The following is a 16237-nucleotide window of genomic DNA, read 5'->3' on the forward strand; positions in this document are numbered from 1 at the left end:
GAACCGTGCTCATCAGATTAGAGTCTCTGCAGAAACACTCTGATGCCAATGCCGAGGAAGTCCCTTTAGAATAGAAAACTTTAACTTTGCCTGAGACTTGCATAACTATTGTCACTGACCTATTGGTAGGGAGTGTCCTAGATTTTTATAATTTATTCCCTAATGATTTAAAAACCAATGTTTTTATTCTTAATTTCCCTACAAAGCAAAAACATCAGGAGATCAGTCAGCTACTATAAAATGTTTCTCAGTGAACTTAAAATATGAGGACTTAATTTTATTTATATTATAGTATCAAAATGCAGAATATAAATTTTCTAATATACTTCAGTATTTTTATTGTTTTTAAATTTTAGCCACTTAATAATTCTCTTTGTCTCTAAAGTGAAGCCATTATAGAAAGCCATAAGGAGACACAGTAAGTGGATAAGTCTGACCTATTCTTTGTTCAAAAGTACCATAATTTTATCAGCAAATACACAGATAAGGCTGATGATGACCTTGTACAGTAATTCTGGGATCTATAGGCAAATTAATTTTTGATTTAGTTCAAAAATTATATTTTACATTGGTGAAGAGAAAATGAGATTTTACTCATTATATTCTGAAATATGATCTATATAAAATAATTATTGATAATAAAATCCATTTTTCCACAGTCCACCTGATAAATATTTTCAGTTGATTTTCCATTAGGTGTTACTAAAATAATGATAAAGAGCAGCATTTTATACTTTTACAAAGTTTTTTTAAAAATATAATTCTGAAGGATTTTTTAAAAGAGGTATAGACCTAAAATATAAAGGACATTTTACTGTATTCATTTGATTACAAGCCTCTAGTGATAAAACTCCAGAAAACCTCATCGTATTATGTGAGTCAATAGAAAAACAAAAGTAAGAAACAGAGAAAACCTAACCAAAATGTTTTCAAAGCAATGCACTGGCCGGGCGAGGTGACTCATGCCTGTAATCCCAGCACTTTGGGAGGCCGAGGCGGGCGGATCGCCTGAGGTCAGGAGTTCGAGACCAGCCTGACCAACATGGTGAAACCCTGTCTCTACTAAAAATACAAAATTAGCCAGGCATGGTGGCTCATGCCTGTAATCCCAGCTACTCGGGAGGCTGAGGCAGGAGAAGTGCTTGAAACTCTGTCTCAAAAAAAAAAAAAAATGTGCTTTGAATTAACTATTGTAGGCTCTTCTCCAAAATTGTCTGTTTGGAGTATGCTAAGGCTAAAGACTTTTAGAAACTTCTAAAAGAAAAGAAAGTTAATTTTATTATTCTTTAAAACTCAAATTGTTTCTGTACCTGAAATATTTTAATGTATAGTTGCCAAACTATAAGAACTATATAATAAATTTAGTTGATCATTAAACTCAAATAAATATATAGCCAGTAAAGAGTAGATAATGAGTTTGTAATTTTAAATAAATTTAAAACTTAAGTAAATAAATGGGGAACCTCCATGGAACTCACTGAAAATGAAGACATTACTTTCTATGAGAGATGTTTGAGTGAATACAAAATAGATATTTACCATGAAGAATATTCACATTATGAGTGGAGATTTTGCCACCAAATCTTACAATGTTGGACATGCATGTAAAACTCTTAAAACTGGAGACAGAAAGTATTAGGATAAGTGAGCAATTAAGAGTAATAACTCCTTGGGAAATTTGTCATACCAAGATTGGAATAGTATCTAGAATATGTTGAAATGAACATAAAAATGATATCCAATACAATGATTAAGAACACTCATAGATGTTTCATATTCTTATCCTCTCTAAAAGGATGAGTAGATATCTCATAAAATATGCAATTGGTGACCTTATGTGGAAAGCGTTACTAAGCTAGCAAAAGCATTCTTCAAATCACTGTGTTTCTGTGCAGTTTTTAAAATGTAGACATTTAAAATGCCTAAAGAGTAATTCATTTTAAGCGTCACATTGATCCAATAGGATACGATTTAAAACTTGTTTACTTTTACCTGGAGGAAAACATACCATAAGAAAATGTCTTAATTTTGGAAATGGAAAATTATATGTACTGATCACAAATTTTACATCGGCATAGGATAATTCAAGCAGATAAAGCTTTCCTGCCCTAAGAATTCACACAGATATTTTCAGACAAGCCCTGGGTACACAATCCATGATACATTTTTTCTCACTTGATTTGACCAACAGTGAGTGTGCTAGTGTTTAGGAGATGGCACAGGATGATTTGAAGAAGACTTTCTTCCCTTTTGTATACAGGGAAATTAGAGGGTGAGAATTAGAAACATTCTGCTTTGGAATCTCACATTTCTTTACAATTTATGTCTCAGCAGAGAAGCCAGGAATGGCTAAGGAAAATCACTCCTTAGCAGCTGAATTCATCCTCATAGGATTTACAAATTATCCAGAGCTGAAGACGCTTCTGTTTGTGGTGTTCTCTGCCATCTATCTGGTCACCATGGTGGGGAATCTTGGTCTGGTGGCATTAATTTACGTAGAGCATCGTCTTCACACACCAATGTACATCTTTCTGGGCAACCTGGCTCTGATGGATTCCTGCTGTGCCTGTGCTGTTACCCCCAAGATGTTAGAGAACTTCTTTTCTGAGGACAGAATCATTTCCCTGTATGAATGTATGGCACAATTTTATTTTCTCTGTCTTGCTGAAACCACAGACTGCTTTCTTCTGGCGGCAATGGCCTATGACCGCTATGTGGCCATATGCAACCCACTGCAGTACCACACCATGATGTCCAAGACGCTCTGCATTCGGATGACCACAGGTGCCTTCATAGCTGGAAACCTGCATTCCATGATTCATGGAGGGCTTCTATTAAGGTTAACTTTCTGCAGGTCTAATAAAATTGACCACTTTTTCTGTGATATTCTTCCACTGTATAGACTCTCCTGTACAGATCCTTCTATTAATGAATTAATGATATATATCTTTTCAATACCAATTCAAATCTTTACCATTGCTACTGTCTTGATCTCTTATCTCTGCATCCTTTTGACTGTTTTCAAAATGAAATCCAAGGAGGGAAGAGGTAAAGCATTTTCTACCTGTGCATCCCACTTTCTCTCTGTCTCAATATTTTACGTTTGTCTTCTCATGTACGTTCGACCATTTGAAGAAGGAGATAAAGATATACCAGTGGCAATATTTTATACAATAGTAATCCCATTACTAAACCCTTTTATTTATAGTCTGAGAAATAAGGAGGTGATAAATTTTCTTAAAAAAATTATGAGGAATTATAACATTCTTAAACCAACTTGCTCTATAGCAAATTGATTTTTAATTTATTAAAATGCTTTCATAAATAGGGAACATAGAAAAATTAATATGTGATTTTACACAAAATGTAAGCTTCTAAATCATTAGGCTATGTTTGTTTAAAAAATATATCAACGGAATTTCAAAATTGTTTGACAAATCTTTATCCAAATTCCACAACCAGAATGAATATGGGAAACTCACTGGTAACTGTTATTACTACCTTTCATGACTCTCATGGAATTGTCAGAGAGTATTATCCTAAACCTCAATTAATCAACATAGCATGAAAGTTAAATGTTTAAATGTGTAGAAGAGTCTTCTTTGATTAATGTTTCCTAGTTAATGGAAGACATGATATCCAATCCTATGTAGAGCGTTTGAAACATTTAAAATTTCCTGGCAGAAAAGTGAAATGATAGTTTTCTTTCAGAAAACTGACCTGACAGACACATGTGGATTACTTTAGAGTGGAAAAGACCAGAAGCAAACTAACTGCAGTAATTTATATTTAAGGTAATGAAGTCTTATTTAGATAAGATTCCAAGAATGAAAAAAATAAAATGAAAAGGAACACACACACACATACACAGACATATACAGACACAGACACAGACACACATACACACATGCAAAGAGGCTCACCCACAAAATATTCTATTTTGCAGAATAATTAATAGTGACTTATAACAAATTAGACAGAGTAAATTAAGGTCTACTTTAGCCAGAAGCATAATTAAGGTCCTTTTCATTCTTGAAGGCATCAACCATGTTATTTGCTATGTATTATAGAACTGCAGTTTACATATTAAACACTCATTAAACATTTTAAAACATATTAATAATGACATTGTTTTATTTTTGAGTAATGGTAAGCTGTACCAATATTTTATGTGTTTATTGACCATTTTTACTTTTATGAACTGTCATTTTTGCTTTGTTTTGTTTCTTATTTATATCATTGTTTACAGAGAAAAGACATCACAGCTATTTGTGGCAAATGATTCCTCTGTGGGTTGATAGTCTTGGTATTTGTTTCTGATATTTATAAACATTTTAATATACTCATATTTACTTATTTTTTCTATGATCTCTTTCATGCATTTCATCCAGAATTTCTTTTTTAATCCAGTCTACTATTAACCAATATTTCTTTTTCTCCTTTTCTTATTTATCTTCTTCTCCTTCTACTTATTTTCCTCCTCCTTCCTTTTTTGATATTTTAAATTTTTGCAACTTGACTCTTGATTCTTCCTGGAATTTATTTAGTATATGGCATATTAAAGGTATAACTTTACTTGGCTGTTTCTCTAAAAAATATTTATAAACTAATTTAATTCAAATAAACACTCAGGAGAACTTCTTTGGGAACCTGGCAAAATGAATTTAAAATCTTTTCATATCCTAGATTTTTCTAGAAAATAAAAAAATAGACCTTATATGTTATATATTAAAATATATGATAAAATTCCAATTATGATAACAGTTTGGTTTTAAATCAAGAATCAATAAACAAACCAACAGAACAAACCAGATTGTTCAAAAGTAAACTCTCATATAAAATAAGAAGGGCATCACAAATAACAAGGAAATAAAGGATTGTTCAGTAGCCCTGGGTCAACTGGGTAACTATCTCTTCCATTGGTGTTAAAATGTATATCTCCCTGTCATTTAGATATATATTTATAGACAAAATGTGTATTTCCTTCATTTTTCATAGTTTGATTTTTAATATGCAGCACCCAACTGGGATTTATTTTATAATGTTATAAAGTGAGAATTAAAATTTGATTTATGGCTAACCAGTAGTCCCAGAAGCATTTATTGACAAACTCTTCTCTAACTGATTTCTTATGCCTCCTTTTTGTACATTTATGCTCATACATTCACATGTACATGCACACACAGAGAAGTCTATTTCTAGCCCGTTTGTACAACAAAAACAAGACCGTTCTAGTTCGTACACTTCTGTCTCAGGAGGGAAGATGGACATTTTAAAAGGCAATCAAACTAAAAAGCCATAAGTTATAATTGAGGAAGACTCTTCTGCTTCTACCTAAAGTCTATTGTTAGGGTTCTATAACATTTATATATAAAATATCTATTCACTCTATTCTTTCTTTCTATGTGACCTCATTTTTTTTTTTGGCCTTTAATTTCATCAATATGAAGATGGCTCAGAATGTATGTTTCCAGCTCTGATATCCTCCCTGCTCTCCAGTCTCACATGTGCAACTGCCTACTTCACATAATTACTTAAATGTTGCAAAGACATCTCAAATTCAACATGATCAAAGCATAAGTCTTGAATTTCCCACTAAACATGGTCCTGCCCTGGTCTTCTCCATTATGATGGTCACATCCTCCAACCAGTTGGGCAAGGCAGAAATTAAGAGAACCCCGCACAACTCTCTCTCCTATCACAACCAAACTTTCATGATATCTGTCAACTTAGTCTCTGAAGTCTATCTTAAATGTGGCAAATCTCTCCACTTACACCACCTGTACATAATTTCATCTCTCACCTGAACAATATCATTAGCTTCAAACTCGTCTCTGTGCTTTTGCTCCTTTATATTTATTTTTTAATGTATATTTATAATACGATTTAAAAATAGTACTAAAAGGTGAATTCCAAAAACTACAGTCTCTTGCCTACCATGACTTAGGTGTTTCATCCACAACAACCTTCTAATTTTTTAAACGATTTCTCTGAAAATTTATCCTTATATTTCTCAGTATCAGTTTTAGTCATATTAATCAATTTCCCATTATGGTAAATGAATATTAGGTTATTTATTAAACACCTCCCCTTCCCTTTATCCTTGATGATATAACATATTTTTTTTTTTTTTGAGATGGAATGTCACTCTGTTGGCCAGGCTGGAGTGCAATGGTATGATATTGGCTCATTGCAACCTCTGCCACCCGGATTCAAGCAATTATCCTGCCTCAGCCTCCCGAGTAGCCAGGACTGCAGGAACATACCACTGTGCCCAGCTAATTTTTTATATTTGTTTCTAGAGACGGGGGTTTCACCATATTGACCAGGCTGGTCTTGAACTCCTGACCTCGTGATCTGCCTGCCTCAGCCTCCCAAAGTGCTGGGATTACAGGCATGAGCCACTGTGCCCGGCCCAACAAATTTTTTTATAATTCAATAACCACTTTTTATGAGGGACATGCAAATACAAGAACTAGTTTACCATGCTTATATTTATTTTTCTTTACACCTGTAAATTTTTTTAAAGTTAATAAAAACTTTATATTCCTATTTGCTCATTCACATCCATTATGTATCCATCAAATTAATCAACCATATTAAATAATCATGAGTTCTTTTTTTACCCTGGAGACTTCTTTTCTGGTGGCCTCCACCCTCCTGCTCCAGTCTGGACAATTTGCTCTCTAGACCCAATATTCAGCCGTCCTGCTGAGACTTTTATTTTTGATTTCCTGTTTTAAGTAACTCAGTATTCAAGCTCTCCATCTTTCTCTTAATTGTTCATTCCCTCTTTTTGCTGACTGCTCTTTGGCAATTTTTTTCCACATATGATTAATAATTTGATTTCTTTAAAATTCTAGGTTATAAATAATTTTTCTTCTGAATGCTGAAGTTATGCTTCCTTTATACTCTAGCATGATCTGCTGCTTTGGAGAAATTGCATGTTATTCTGATTCCCATTCTATTGTTTACCTGGAAACATTTAGAATATTTTCTTTATCTCTGACTTTATGAAGTATCGGAATGAAAAAATTTAGCAATGTTGTTATCACTTTTTCTAGATAGTAGTGGAGTCTTGTTTCACTCGTTCTTCCCTGCTTAGCTGTCTTTTCTTTTCCTTTCCTTTGCCTTGTCTTTTCTCCCTCTTTTCTTTCCTCCCTTCTTCCCTCCCTTCTTCCCTCCCTTTTTTCTCTCTAAAAATTCAAAGTTTTACTTCCTTAATTAAGGCAATCCTGAATGTACAAGATAGATAAAATTTACATAGAGGAGAATAAATAAATTACCAGTTTTCAGAATCATAAATGTTTTCTTAATGACTGTGAAAACATTAACAATTTAAAAGTTGCCGTTATGAACTCAGCTTTTGTTTTCTGGAAAAGTCTTCATTTCTCCCTCATGTCTGAAAGATATCTTTACTGGACACACTATTCCAGGGTAAAACTTTTTTTCCTTCAGCACTTCAAATATGTCATTCTACTCTCTCCTGGTCCTAAGGTTTCCTCTGAAAAGTCTGTTGCCACACCTATTGTATCTCCATTGTATGTTATTTGTTTCTTTTTGCTTGCTGCTTTTAAGGATCTTTGTTTTAATCCTTGACCTTTGGGAATTTGATTATTCAGTGCTTTGAGGTAGTCTTCTTTGGTTTAAATCTGCTTAGTGTTCTATAACCTTCTTGTAATTAGATATTGATATATTTCCCTAGGTTTGAGATGTTCTCTGTTATCCTTTTGAATAAACTATCTACCCCATCTCTTTCTGTATTCCTTTTTAAGTCAATAACTCTTAGATTTGCCCTTTTGAAGTTGTTTTCCAGATCCTGTTGGTGTACTTCATTATTTTTATTACTTTTTTTTTACTTTTCTCTCTTCTGACTGTACATTTTTAAATGGCCTGTCTTCAAGCTCACTAATTCTTTCTTCTGCTTGATCAATTCTGCTATTAAAGGACTCTAATGCATTTTTTAGCATGCCAATTGCATTTTTCAGCTTCAGAATTTCTGCTTTTTAAAAATTGTTTGAATCCGTTTGTTAAATTTTTCTGATAGAATTCTGAATTCCCTCTCTGCCATTATCTTGAATTTCTTTGCGTTTCCTCAACACAGCTACTTTGAATTCTCTGTCTGAAAGGTCACATATCTCTGTTTCTCCAGGATTGGTTCCTGGTGCCTTATTTTGTTCATTTGGTGGGGTCATGATTTCCCAGATGGTGTTTATGCTACTAGATGTTTGTCAGTGTCTGGGCATTGAAGAATTAGGTATATTGTAGTCTTTACAAGTCTGGGCTTGTTGGTACCAGTACTCCTTGAAAAGGCTTTACAGATATCTACGAGGACATGGATGTTTTGACATAAGTTTTATCTGCTTTGGAGGACACCCTAAGCCCACTAATGCTGTGGTTCTTGCAGACTTGTAGAGTTATCACCTTGATTGTCTTGGACAATATCCAGAAGAGTTCTCTGAATTACCAGACAGAGACTCTTGTTCTCTTCCCTTGCTTTCCTCAAACAGATGGAGTCTCTCTCCCTCTCAGTTCTAAACTTGAAGTTGGGGATAGGGTGACACAAGAACCCCTGTGGCCACCACCACTAGGACTGTGCTGAGTCAGACCTAAAGCCAGCACAGCCCTGGGTCTCACCCAAGGCCTGATGTAACAACCCCCTGGCTACCACTTTTGTTTGCTCAAGGTCCTGGGGCTCTACAATCAACAGATGGCAGCACAAGCCAGGCCTGTGTCTTTCCCTTCAGGGTGATGAGTTCCCCTAGGCTCTTAGAGAGTTTTAGAGGTGCTGGCCCTGGGAGGGTTGAGAGGTGCTGTTCAAAAGCCAGGGACTGGAGTCAACAACTTTAGAAATCTACCTGGTATTCTATTGTTCTGATGCTAAACTGAAACTCAGATCACAAGATACAGTTCTTCTCACTCTTCTCTCCCTTTTTTAAAGGCAGTGGAGCCTCACTCTGTGGCTACCACCACCATAGGCCCATGGGGAATACTGCCAGACTACTGTCGATATTCTCTTAAGGCCCAAGGGCTTTGAAGTCACCTTGTGGTAAATGCTGCTTGGCCTGGTACTCGCCCTTCTGGTCAGTGGGTTCCTCTCTGGCCCAGGGCGGGTCCAGAAATGCCATTCAAGAACCAAGTTCTAGAATCAGGGACCCCAAGAGCCCACTTCATGCTTTACCCACCTGTGGCCAAGCTGGCACTTAAGCTGCAAGACAAATCCCCTTACTTTTCTCTCAGCTTTTCTCAAGCAGAAAAAAATCTTGCCCCATAGCTGCCACAGCTGGAAATGTGTTGAGTCTCACCTGAAGTCTGCAAGTCTCACAGTCTCACCCAAGGCCTTTGATATGTACCTGTGTATCACTGCTGGCATTTAGGGCCCAACTGCGCTTCAGTTTGTTGATGACTAATGCTGCCAGGGCTGGCAGCATTCCTTTAAAATCCTTCCTTTAAAGGTAGTGGATTCCCTTTTGGCCCAGGATGTGTCTAGGAATGTCATCCAGGAACCAGGCCCTGGAAAAAGGGCCTCACATCTCTGACCAGTGCACTAACTTATGTGGCTGGGTTGGTATTTAAGATGCAAGACAAAGTCCCCCTTACTCTTCCCTCTCCTCTCCTCAAGTGGAAGAAAGGAATCTCTTTTAGAGCCATGAGCTGTGCAGCCTGGGGTTACTGGAAGGGTGATGACGCCAGCACTCCCTTATCCATCCTGACTGGTGTCTGAGTAGGTTGTGTGACCCCCCCATTCCACTGCCTCTAAGCCAAGTTCAGCACTAGGACTTGCCTCCAAGTTTCAGTCCCTGTGGCCTAGACATCCTTTCAAGTTTATTAGGTCCCCATAGCACTTTAGCCTGTGGTGGCAAGGCTTGTGAGAACTCAAGGTCTGACCACTGGGATCCACGACTCTCCTCTGGCTAGTGCTCGTTTAAATGCTCTCTCTGAGGGCAGGCATCAGCTGAGTTGGTCTGGTTTTGCTTTCTGTTATAACAGGTCATCACTGAGTTCAATGCCTCACAATAGTTTCACTCTTCTTCTCCCCAAGACACAACAATGTTCTCTGTACCAAGCCACTGCCTTGAGAGGAGTGTGTGTGCAGGAGGGGTGGCATTGGCACTTCAAGAGTGTTTTTTCTATCTCATCAGTGCCTCTTTCAGTGGCATGAAGTTAAAACCAGGTACTGTGTGTACTCACCTGATTTTTTGTTCTAATGAAGGTGCTTTTTTGTTAGATAGTTGTTAAATTTGTGTCCTTGGGAAAGGATGATGTTCAAGGAAGCCTCTTATTCCACCATCTTGCTTCTAAATACTTAATTTGAGTTTACAAATGGATTCAGAGTTCAATTACTTACCTTAGGAAATAGTTGTCACATTGTAAGTAGTTATAATTTTCAACAAATACTAGAATGGAAGTCAGCATATACAAGTTACTTCCATTCAAAATTTGTGAAAAATTTCTGGAATCCTGAGCATAATCTTGCAAAATCAGTCATATTCTAAGTTTGAAACTATTAATCCCTTTTAAATCAACACTATCTGTGAGAAGTAAATCGCATGTTTGAATATTATTCTCAACTTCCTTTGAATTCATTCAAAAGATTATATTGAATATGGATTCACATGGGATTTTTATGTTCTAATGAAGAAAATTTTTATATTTACTGATGGAAATTTTAATTTTAAACTTAAATGTTTTAATTAAAATTTTAAAAACTTTCTCTCAAGTTCTCAGAAATAGAGTATCTGTATGATGGTGATTTTTCTATCTCTGGTTGAAAATAAGTCTATTTTTACTGAAATGCCTATGGATTTAAATTTTTCATGTAGTTTGCTTAATTGCTCATCATATATGACAGCACCATTTCTGACTGTATTGATTAAATCAAGTTGCTTTTCACCGTAGTATTATTTCTTGTCTTATTTGTTAGAAATTCCACCAATCTGCAGTGATTTCAATGAATGTTGTTGATGTGTTCATAGCATTCACAGAAAGGGATGCTCGTCATGCAGAAGTGAGGCAGAAAGTAGTGAAAATTCCTAATAGCTAAACAAAGCTATTAGGTGAAGGGGTGGCCTGCCCCTCCACACCTGTGGGTATTTCTAGTCAGGTGGGACGAGAGACTGAGAAAAGAAATAAGACACAGAGACAAAGTATAGAGAAACAACAGTGGGCCCAGGGGACCGGCGCTCAGCATACCAAGGACCTGCACCGGCACCGGCCTCTGAGTTCCCTCAGTTTTTATTGATTATTATTCTCATTATTTCAGCAAAAAGGAATGTAGTAGGACAGTAGGGTGATAATAAGGAGAAGATCAGCAAAAAACATGTGAGCAAAAGAATCTATGTCATAATTAAGTTCAAGGGAAGGTACTATGCCTGGATGTACACGTAGGCCAGATTTATGTTTCACTCCACCCAAACATGTCAGCGGAGTAAAGAATAACAAGGCAGCATTGCTGCAAACATGTCTCGTCTCCCACCATAGGGCGGTTTTTCTCCTATCTCAGAATTGAACAAATGTACAATCAGGTTTTATACCGAGACATTCAGTTCCGAGGGGCAGGCAGGAGACAGTGGCCTTCCTCTATCTCAACTGCAAGAGGCTTTCCTCTTTTACTAATCCACCTCAGCACAGACACTTTACGGGTATTGGGCTGGGGGACGGTCAGGTCTTTCTCATCCCACGAGGCCATATTTCAGACTATCACATGGGGAGAAATCTTGGACAATACCCTGCTTTCAAGGGCAGAGGTCCCTGCGACTTTCCACAGTGCATTGTGCTCCTGGTTTATTGAGACTAGAGAATGGCGATGACCTTTACCAAGTATACTGCTTACAAACATTTTGTTAACAAGGCACAGCTCTAGATCCCTTAAACCTTGACTTCATATAACACATGTTTTTGTGAGCTCCAGGTTGGATCAAAGTGGCTGGGGCAAAGCTACAAATTAACAACATCTCAGCAAAGCAATTGTTTAAAGTACAGGTCTTTTTCAAAATGGAGTCTCTTATGTCTTTCCGTTCTACATAGACACAGTAACAGTCTGATCTCCCTTTCTTTCCCTACAAAAATTCCTAATAGCTAAACAAAAATATCTTTTCATCACTTAAAAGTACAAACATGAAAGAAAACTAATTTATACACCTATCCACCTATCTGCTAGGCACTACTAGACTTTTTATATATATAAACTACCGATTAGGCCTTAATTCTTACACATTTCCTCAGTAGAAATCTCATATCTTGAATCCTGAATGTCTTGCCCAAATTCATTCAGCTCATCTGGATAGAGATAGACTTTGAGTCAATATTGCCTTTTCTTTACATCCTTTGGAGTTTAGAAAAAGGATAACTTTTGTTTCATTAATCTTTTCTGTGCTTTTATTATCAAATTCATTTATTTTGCTCCAATCTTATTTCTTTTCTTCTAATAATTTTTGGTTTCATTTTCTATTGCTTTTCTAGATCTTTAAGATGCATCATTAAGTTGTTTATGGGAATCTTTCTACTTTTTTGATATAGCCGCGTATTGCTATAAACTTTCCTCTTACCCCACTTTTGCTATATCCCATGGGTTTTGATACATTGTGTTTCCATTTTTATTTATTTTGAGAAATTTCTAAATTTTCCTTTTAATTTCTTTATTCATTCAATGTTGTTTAGGACCACATTGTTTAATTTTCATTTGTTCGTAGAGTTTCCAAAGTTCCTCTTGTTATTGATTTCTTGTGTTATTCCATTGTGGTCAGAATATATACTTAATATAACTTCTTTAAAAAAACTGAGACTTGTTTTTTGGCCTAACATGTGGTCTAAGCTTGAGAATGTTCCATGTGCTGAGGAGAAGAATATGTATTCTGCAAGCTGTTAGATAAAATATTCTGTAAATATCTATTAGGTCCATTTGATCTATAGTGCAGTTAAATCTGATATTTCTTTGCTAATTTTATGTTTAGATGGTGTGTCCAATTCTGGGATAGGATGTTGAGGTGCCAGGTATTATTATATCTGTCTTTAGCTTGAATAATATCTTCTTTATTTCTTCTAATGCTCCAGCATTGGGTGCATATATATTTGCAATTTTTATATCTTCTTGATGAATTAACCCTTTTCTCATTAAATAATAGCCTTCTTTGTCTCTATTTATAGTTTTTATCTTCAAATGTATTTTATCTGTATTTTCTGATAGAAATATAGCTACTCCTGCTTTATTAGGTTCTTATTTCATAAAATGTCTTTGTCCATTTCTTAAATTTTAGTCTATGTGTGTGTGTCTTTATAGGTGCAGTGAATTTCTTATAGGCAGCATATGGTTGGGCCTTGGGTTTTGTATTTATTTATTTATTTATTTATTTATTTATTTATTCAGTCACATCTTTTTTGGGAAGAATTTAGACTATTTATACTCAATTTTATTACTGATAGTAAGAATTACACTGTTATTTTATTATTTGTTTTTTAGTTGTTTTGTTGGTTCTCTCACTTTGATTTATTTATTCCTATTTTTCTTTGTGTAAAAGTGATTTTTCTCGGGTGATATGTTTACATTTCTTGCTTTTATTTTTTTCATATCTTTTATAGGTATTTTTGGATGTTACCAGGAGGCTTGCTAATAACATTCTATAACCGATTATTTCAAACTCATGACAACTTAATGGTGATTACAAAGAAACAAACAGAAAACAAAAAGAAAAGTAAAAAACTCTAGTCTTCAAGTCCATTTCCCCTGCCTTTTGACTTTTTGTTATCTCCATTTATATCTTTTTATCTAGTCTATCTCTTTAAAAGTTGTTGTAGCTATTTTTTTTATTGATTTGTCTTTTAGTCTTCCCACTAAAGGTATACATGGTTTTACACATTGCAATTACAGTGTTAGAGAATTCTGTATTTCTCTGTGTTACTGTTACCAGTGAGTTTTATACCTTTAGATGATTTATTGTTGCTTGTTAAGGTACTTTCTGTTTAGATTGAAGAACTCCTTTTAAAATTTCTTATAAGACAGGTCTGGTATTGATAAAATATTTTAGCTTTTGTTTGTCTAGGAAAGGGTTTATTTCTCCTTCATGTTTGAATGATAATTTAATGAACATAATATTCTAAGTTGGAATTTTTTTTTCATCACTTTGAACCTTTCATCCCACTCCTTTCTAGTCTGTAAGGTTTCCTATGAGAAGCTTGATGCCAGATATATCAAAACTCTTCTATATTTTATTTGCTTCTTTTCTCTTGCTGTTTTTAGGGTCTTTTCTTTATCCTTGATCTTCGAGAATTTGATTGTCATCTGCCTTAAGGTAGTCTTATTTGGGTTGAATCTTTTGAGGTTCCTTAACCTTCTTGAACCTGGATATTCATGTCTTTCTCTAAGTTTGAAAAGTTCTCGCTGTTATTTTTTAAATAAACTTTCTACCCCATCTCTCTCTGCATCACCTTTAAGGCAAATAACTCAGATTTACCCTTTTGTGGCTATGTTCTTAATCTTATAGGAATGCTTAAGGAAAAATAATTTTATTTAAGAAAAAGTATTCTATGGTCAGTTTTGCTTTGCTTAGGAAAACAAAAACTGAGATAATTTTTTTAAATTAAGGTTATTACATCCATGTATTTTCCTGTATGTTCGTTTAAGTCATTGTAACATTGGGTTACAGGGTTTTAACTCCTGGGTCTAAAAAGGACACAGAGTCCTGCTAAATCTTAAACACTGACAGCAATTAAAGCCTCATCTTCAGGCCCCATAGAAGATGCCAATCAAAATAAACTGCATTCCTGAGACACAGGGCAAAGAAAAAGCTATTCAATTCCTCAAAGCCCAGGCCAAGGACTATTGCAGAACAAGTGGGAGCATAAGATTGTAAGGGCAAATTTTGAAAGATAAAATAAGTTCCATTCCTCTATAAATTAATCATTAGTATAGAAGGCACAGTGATGCAAAACCAGTATATAGACTCCCATGTCAGATGAATAAGGTTTTCTTGAAACATTAACCAACTCCTTAATAAAGGTTATAAAAGGCTTATGGAAGTTATATTTTATAATCAAAATTAAATTTTATTGATTGTTTACAAAATTTTGAAAAACAAATGTAATTGGCTTCATGCTGTTTTTAATTAGAATTTTTAGTAAGAAAATTAAGTCTCCTTGCTCAAAGAATGAAGGTTTTTACTTTTTTGGAAATCCTTGAATTATCACTTTGGTTAAATGACTTTACAATGACCTGTAATCTTGTTTTGTAATATCAAGTGTTTAAAACCTTTTATATTTGACAAACTTTCCAAAATCAAATTATAAATTATGTCTTTTTGTAACCTAATTAATCTTTTAAGACATTAGACTCCTTAAAGTCCAAAAAAATGACACAGTTTGGCTTACTGGGCATAAAAATTATACAGGAAGCATTGTCAAATATGAAATAGTGTTTGGTTTTCTTCGGGTTGTATTTGTATAAATATGTTATTAGTATGTGTTCCAAAATTATAGGAAACTCCTGTAATTCTGATATAACTTATTGTACATTATCAGTAATAATCATAATTATGTTAAAATTATTGTGAACCACAGATATAACAAATTTCCTTGTCAATTGTGTCTTTTGACTATGATTGCCTTACAACTTTTTTCATCCACAGACAATTGTTCTTGGAGTGTTCTTGGACATGATTGTCTTGTTTTGGTCTTGTTTAGAAGGTAGCTTTATAATCAGCTATAAAACTCCTACAGGTGCTCTTAAATGCAGGTTTCTGATAACTCTGGAGATTGTGACATCAGAATAGAGGAAAAACTTTCAGGACTCATGGAGAGCTGAAATGTTCATGGGTGGGGGTAGGGGGGCTTGCTTTGAGCTGTCTCAGCCTTACTGGATGGAATTAATGTACTTCTTACATATTGATTGCTGTCTCATGTCTCCCTAAAATATATAAAACCAAGCTGTGCCCCGACCATCTTGGGCACATGTCGTCAGGACTTCCTGAGGCTGTGTCATGGGTGCATCCTCAACCTTGGAAAAATAAACTTTCTAAATTAACTGAGACTTGTCTCACATTTTGGGGGTTCACAGATAAGATAAGGGAGAATCTGCTGGGTTACCAGGAAACATCTCTTGCTCTCTTCTCTATTTTCTGCAATCAGAAGGAGTATCTGTTCACCCTGGGCTGCCTAGAGTTGGAGGAGGGGTGATGGGTGCACCCTTGTGGCCAGCTCAGCTGGCACTGTGCAGGGTTGCACCTGGGTCTGCAGTCACTACTAC

At 35.3% G+C, this 16237-nt stretch overlaps 1 protein-coding gene across 1 annotated transcript; it reads left to right on the forward strand.

The window, feature by feature from the left end:
• The first annotated feature begins 2345 nt into the window (after positions 1-2345).
• Positions 2346-3296, forward strand: LOC100974017 (olfactory receptor 5K4). The gene has a single exon (XM_003821893.4). It carries the CDS (start codon positions 2346-2348, stop codon positions 3294-3296), a length of 951 nt encoding a protein of 316 aa, XP_003821941.3.
• The last annotated feature ends 12941 nt before the right edge of the window (positions 3297-16237 follow it).

This window comes from Pan paniscus, chromosome 2 (genome assembly GCF_029289425.2).
Source record: "Pan paniscus chromosome 2, NHGRI_mPanPan1-v2.0_pri, whole genome shotgun sequence".
NCBI lineage: Eukaryota > Metazoa > Chordata > Mammalia > Primates > Hominidae > Pan > Pan paniscus.

Coding starts and splice junctions, on each gene's coding strand:
- LOC100974017 (XM_003821893.4), top strand. CDS start 2,346: ATGGCTAAGGAAAATCACTCCTTAGCAGCTGAATTCATCCTCATAGGA.